Source organism: Triticum urartu, unplaced genomic scaffold (assembly GCF_003073215.2).
Source record: "Triticum urartu cultivar G1812 unplaced genomic scaffold, Tu2.1 TuUngrouped_contig_4411, whole genome shotgun sequence".
NCBI lineage: Eukaryota > Viridiplantae > Streptophyta > Magnoliopsida > Poales > Poaceae > Triticum > Triticum urartu.
The window spans coordinates 1-6,740 of NW_024114998.1; the positions used below are offsets into that span (position 1 = coordinate 1).

Genomic DNA, 6,740 nt, shown 5'->3' on the forward strand with positions numbered 1-6,740 from the left:
TCTGGGCGCGCCTCCAGGACGCCATCTCCCGCCACTCCTTCGACACCCCGCTCTACCGCGTAAGCTTCCCATCCCCTCCTCCTCCTCCCCCGCCGCCGCCCTTCAATCGTCCTGCCCCTGACTGACTCGACTCCCCTGGCCTCCGCGCGCAGTTCACCGTCCCGGATCTCCGCCCCGGCACGCTCGACTCCCTGCTCGCCCTCAGCGACGACCTCGTCAAGGTACCTGCTTTCCATCCCGATCTTGCCCCCCACCCCTCTTCTTGCCCCCGGTCTGATCTGGCCTCTGCCTGCAGTCCAACATCTTCATCGAGGGCGTCTCGCACAAGATCCGCCGGCAGATCGAGGACCTGGAGCGCGCCGGAGGGGTCGAGCCCGGCACCCTCACCGTCGACGGCGTCCCCGTCGACAGCTACCTCACCAGGTCCGTCTCTGCTTGTGCCCAGTGCTGCTGCTTACATTCCTCATCTGCCTACCACCGCTTGCTTACGCTGTAGAGGATGGATGGATGCAGGTTCGTGTGGGACGAGGGCAAGTACCCCGTCAACGCCCCGCTCAAGGAGACCGTCGCCAGCATCCAGTCCCAGGTCGCCAAGATCGAGGACGACATGAAGGTAACTAACCCTGCTCCTCTCTCTTCTTTGGTCCAGTTCCTTTCCACACTGACCAAATTACGCATGGATGACAGTAAGATTTTGGAACATTGGCAGCAACTTAACACTACATTAGCTAGGCTAGCTGGGTACTGTATTTTGGACAGTGTTGCTTAACAGTTGCATTCGGTCCTCAGCGCTTAATTGGCAGATTTCGGATGCAGCTTACTGCTTCCTGTTTGTCTTGGTCTGATTGGTTCCGGCTAAGCTACCTATTTGTGCAGCTAGTTTCATGAGTGTTTATTTAGTCTTCTGTCCCCTTTTCTGGCACTGAATTTCCACATAACGTTCATGATGCAAACAACCAGGGAATTGGTGCCACATTTTGTCAGTAATGAAAGGAATAAATTGAAGTAAATATAACTGAAATACTACATCGATCTTTCCTGTCATTAGTCTCCACCCCTCATCACAAGTGCTGTCTTGGTTTTATTTTGTGCTCATAGATGCAAATAAGTGTTTTGGTTGGATGTTACATTTACAGAAGGACTGAATATGCCCTTTTCCAGGTTAGAGTTGCTGAATACGGTAATGTTAAGAGCCAGCTTGGCGCAATCAACAGGAAGCAAACTGGGAGGTAAATCCTCTCACCGTACTTTGTGACTAGCTCTAGAGGGAGGGACATGCTTGGTACTATTATTACTCTACGTTGTTGCTTGCCTTGAGTCCTACTCTGATTGATTTGTTCTTCTTGTATGGCAGTTTAGCAGTTCGTGACCTTTCCAACCTCATAAAGCCAGAGGATATGGTCACTTCGGAACATCTAGTGACACTCCTTTCTATTGTGCCAAAGTATTCCCAAAAAGACTGGTTATCAAGCTACGAGTCACTTGATACGTTTGTGGTAAGTTCAGAAGCCTTTGAATAGTGATAATGTCTCTCATAAACCATCGTTTGAACTATTTTCATGTCATGCATCATTTCAGCAATTGTCTGTTTTATTTGTGGTTAGTCAATTAAAACCAAGAGTGTTTATTTGGTTCACCATTTCTGGTGTTAATGCTATCATGAGAACTCGCCATCACAGAAATCTTTCAAATTCCACATATATTTGACTTGCAACTTGTTTATCCGGATGCTATTTACTTTGCCCTTATGAGGAGCTTTCAAGTTGTCCTAATTTGTGATTGTATTCAGTTGATTCTTTCCTTTGAGCTAATTATTGTTTATATAGGTTCCGAGATCGTCAAAAAAGCTTTACGAGGACAATGAGTATGCTCTCTACACTGTAACATTATTCGCCAAGGTTGTTGACAACTTTAAGGTCCATGCTCGTGAGAAAGGTTTCCAGGTAATTTTGTTGCCCTGATCCTTTCTTTTAAACAATTGCTTGCATTTAACCTTAATTTGGCACGGTGGCAGTACCATGTAGCCTTTGGTATAACTCGTAATAGCTAAGGAAAAATTAATCTTGTCAGTTGGTACCTATCATACTTTTAACTATTTTGTCATCCACTAACTTCTATTTCACACTTGATTTCAGATCCGTGACTTTGAGTATAGTCCTGAAGCACAGGAGAGTCGGAAGCAAGAGCTAGAAAAGCTGCTGCAAGACCAGGAAGTTATGAGGACCTCTCTATTGCAATGGTGCTATGCAAGCTACAGTGAGGTACATGTCTGTTGCAGTGTATTATGTCCTAATATCGTCTATGAAACGTACGGTGAACAAACTACATGCCCTTAGTTCCTGTACATATATGCAAAAGATACTTTAGAAATAAGTGGTTCAAATGTTTCATTTGATTGCACAGATGTTCTTCATCAAAACTCATCCATTATGAACTACCCTCCAGCTTGCAGTTGGATTCTATTGTAGTTTCGTCATCTATTTACTATGTTATATCCTACACAAACTTTTGATTTTTTTTTCTAGTTCAATCGCAAGTCTGAACAGTAAGGTTTTGAATTTGTTCAATGGTTAATTGGTTATTTGATCTTCTTCAGTGGTAGTCTGAAGATCAGATCATGGTGTGTCAGATCATGCTGAATCTCAATTTCTATTTTGATAGTGCAAACCTCATATAGTTGTCACACTCTGGTAGTTTTCTCTTGTTAAAACTGTAAGGACAATAGTTGAGTTGTGACCTCCATGGCATATTGGAATCATGGGCTTATTTTTGTTAATGCTGTCATTCTCTCACCAGTGCATCCCTTTTTAGGGCGAAATCATATGGCGGTCAACCCATTAAGCAGATTGGGATGCATCCCCTTTGTTTTCTGATCCGTGATTGTTAGTTCAAAGCTATAAATGATGGCTGCTACTCATTCGATTAAGCTCTGCAGAACTTCAACATGTGCCCATTCTCATAAAATCGTAGTAATAAGCAAAACTGATGCGCTTCTCTATTGATGAAAAGCTACCGTGCTGTTATTTTTCTGTGTATGGCAGTGCTACTCCTAGTGGTCATCATGGCCGAACTTAACTGATGAGAGTATACCTAGAATATTGGGCTTTAGTTGCTTGGTTGCTGGGCAATCATGGTTTGCTAGGTTTATTTGCTTCCTTATCAATAAATATCAGTTCTCACTGTTCCTGTACTATATTTCTAGGTATTTAGCTCCTGGATGCATTTCTCTGCTGTTCGTGTCTTCGTAGAGAGTATTCTGAGATATGGTCTGCCTGCACGGTTCCTGGTAAATTTCCCTGGCTATTATTTGACAGTCAGCTTTATACTTTCACATCTGATCTGTAACTAGTTTTTACAACAGACAACTGCGCTGCTCATGGTAATTTAGCTTGTTGTTGTACGGTAGTCAGTCTAACATTGTCATGTCTGATTCCCCTTGTGTTTGCATCAGTCTGTTGTCCTAGCACCATCTACAAAGAGCGAGAAGAAAGTAAGGAACATCTTGGAAGGGCTATGCGGCAATGCTAACAGGTAAATTCCATGCCTAGGCTGCAGTCTGTTGGCCTTGTTACTCGCAGCCTTCTCTTTGTCTTTCGCTAACCGAACCTTCAAATTGCAGCAGCTACTGGAGATCCGAAGACGACGTGGGCATGGCTGCTGGCCTGGGAGGCGAGACAGAGTCTCACCCTTACGTCTCCTTCACCATAAACTTTGTCTGAGGGTGTTTGATGTATATTATTTTGTGACATCAATTCTTTCATGGTATGTCGGTTTCGGTTTATACTTCGGTAGTAGATGATCCGCGCCGATCAATAATGTAGTCTTTCAGAGAACCTTGAACGTATCCTGGCACAAACTGGGACTTCTCTTTTTTTGTTCTGCTACGGTGTTGCAACTGTTTACTTTTTGTGCAGTGTTGTATTACTGGGTACATTATTGTAATTTTGAGTAACCAGGTTCCATAATAATAAAATCATGGTGAATAAGCTGGGTAGTATAAACAGTTGTGCTGGTGGCTGGTGTGAGTTTGTTTGACAAGTACCCCCTCCGTTCCTAAATATAAGTCTTTGTAGAGATTTCACTATGAACCACATACAGATGTATATAGATTCATTCATTTTGCTCCGTTTATAGTCCATAGTGAAATCTCTACAAAGACTTATATTTAGGAACGGAGTGAGTAGATAGCTTCTTTGCCCCTTGTTGGTTGTAATGGGTAGTGGTTAGCTGAAAAATCAAATATACAAATTTGCTACTTCCAAATTGAAACGTTCAATATGCTGGAAGCTGAGATAGTATTGAAGGATCTGTTTTCTTCATTACTTCCTTTCTTCTGAAATACTACCTCTGTTTACAAATGCTGCAAAAATGTTTTACATTTACGAACAGAGGATGTAGTTGACAACTATTCCTGCTATTGTTGTCTTGGTCACATTGAAGATCATGACATAAATAATGTCAACCACCAATATAAAATGACAAATTAAGTAAACATTCATACAAAAACCAAAGTCTTCTTTCACTAAATTCTACTCCCTCTGTAGTGTCAAAAACTCTATTATATTATGGGATTCAGGGAGTATCTAACAAGAAGTTGCTTATACATGGAAATACATTTCGCTGAAAGGTAATAAAAACGTACTTCAGCAAAATTAGTCCATACATCTTATGATCCAAAATAACCATCTAAGCAAGCAATGGGACCTTGCACATTACATGGCATAAGAAATCCAAGTAGTTCTGAATACTATTACACCATTAATGTGTATGTCATAGCAGGATACATATATTTTATGAGACAACCGTGTGGCATGCACAACTTCCACCGGCGGTACAAAGATACAATACGATACATCAGTAAGTTATAAATGGTAAAGTGTTTGACAATACAATATAGCAATAAGTTTTCCAGGCCCCTTAATCTTGTAGCGGTATCTTTGGTAGTTCTTGCTTAATTCACACCCGTGGTCCGAACCATTTTTGCCAAGTAACAACAGAAATGACATACAACCTGTCATATAGGTTGTCGAGTAGCCCAAAGTAAGCATACCTCCATTTCTTGATGAAGAGAAGTCCGAAGAACACCATCCAAGTGCCCACCACAAAACCAATAATTGATCCAAGAAGACAATCTATTTGAGACAAGCCATCTTCCGGCAACCTTGTTGGATCTCCGTTGGTGGGCGGATCCCTAGGTGGACCAGGACATTGCATTGGAACTGGATGTCCACAAAGACCAGGATTTCCAATGTACATAGAGGCCGGATTATCCGTATTGAGGGTGTCGAGTTGATGCCCTGTGGGTATTCTTCCAGATAGATTATTATATGACAAGTTTAAATTGCTCAGGTATGTCAAATTTGATAAGCTCCGAGGGATTTCACCACCTAGTTTGTTCCTCGAGAAGTCAAGAGACTCCACTGATTGAAGTTTGCCAATATTATATGGGATATTTCCACTCAACAAGTTTGATGATAAATTCAAACTTACGAGACCAACAAGGGAGCTTAGTTTCTCTGGGATTTCTCCGGTCAAATTGTTGCAAGACAAATCAATGCTCATCAAATATACAATATTGCCCCCATACTCAAGCTCTTGCCCTTTCATCACCACCGTGATGCTAACATTAACCATTCCTATATGAGCGGAACGATACTCACCTTCATATGCTTCTTCGAAAGGATTATCAATAGTTGTCTCAGTGCTACTCAAAGCTTTCAAGTTTTCTATATATTGCGGTATGGCCCCAGAAAAGTTATTATTGGACAAATCGAGAATCCGAACATTGTGAAGTCCCATGATTTCAACTGGAATGTGACCATAAAAGTTGTTCGATCTTAACCGTAGCATAACCAAACCTGGCATGGCTTCACTGATCCACCCAGGCAACTCTCCGGTGAATCTATTTTGAGTTAGATCGAGGAAACTAAGACTCGGACATTGTTGTAGGAGCAAAGGAAATCCACTTGAAAAACTGTTGTTGCTTAGAAGAAGAACCGTGATATTCAAACTGAAAGAACTCAGTGAAATGAATTTTGAAGAGTTATTGCCAGAAGGGTTCTGATGTTTCAACTCTTCTTGGCCACAATCAGGAAGTCCCTTTGAAAGCAGATTGTTTGAAAGATCTAAGATCCGCAACTTCCGCAATCGACAAATTGACGTTGGAATAGTCCCGGATATAGCATTGGAAAACAGAGCTGCAACTTGCAAATTCTGAGCTCCTAAATCTGCTACAAACCCATTTAAGAAGTTCCTTGATATGTCCAATACCTTAATTGTGCTTGGTAACTTGGGTATCAAACCTGTGAGTAGATTTGACTGCATTAAAAGTGTAGTCATTGACATGAACTCCAGATTGAATGATAAGTCGCCGCTAAGTTGGTTCAAGGAGATATCCAACCATGTAGCTTCAGAAAAGGTAGTCCAAAACCAATCTGGGACCCTATCAACTAGACCTGTGTTTGGAATAATAAGTTCACGGATGCTCTTCTGCCATTGAAGCCATTTAGGAAACTTGGGACCCAAATTACAATATGATAACCATGCTGATTCCAAGTTGAACGGAGGTACCCAATGCGAGTCAATAATAACTTCCAAATAATTCTCAGATAAGTCAATGTACTTCAAATTCATCAAACCAACAAAATGATCTTCTGTCATCACACCACTCAAGTTGTTGAACGAAAGGTCTAAGTAAGTCAATTTTGTAAGCTTGCCAATCTCCACGGGCACTGAACCGC

General features: G+C 41.8%; 2 protein-coding genes across 2 annotated transcripts; one reads left to right on the forward strand and one right to left on the reverse strand.

The window, feature by feature from the left end:
* Window positions 1-8: 8 nt before the first annotated feature.
* Window positions 9-4,001, forward strand: LOC125527786 (V-type proton ATPase subunit C; the record flags this gene model as incomplete). The annotated part of the gene is made up of 11 exons (XM_048692300.1): window positions 9-59; window positions 153-221; window positions 296-423; window positions 514-613; window positions 1,162-1,229; window positions 1,355-1,496; window positions 1,827-1,943; window positions 2,136-2,261; window positions 3,203-3,286; window positions 3,452-3,531; window positions 3,620-4,001. Coding segments are annotated over 11 exons (1,065 nt in total), but the record flags the coding sequence as incomplete, so codon positions are not given.
* A 716-nt stretch (window positions 4,002-4,717) lies between these two features.
* On the reverse strand, window positions 4,718-6,740 carry LOC125527785 (receptor-like protein EIX2; the record flags this gene model as incomplete). Its single annotated transcript, XM_048692299.1, is given in 1 exon segment — window positions 4,718-6,740. A coding segment is annotated over 1 exon segment (1,784 nt), but the record flags the coding sequence as incomplete, so codon positions are not given.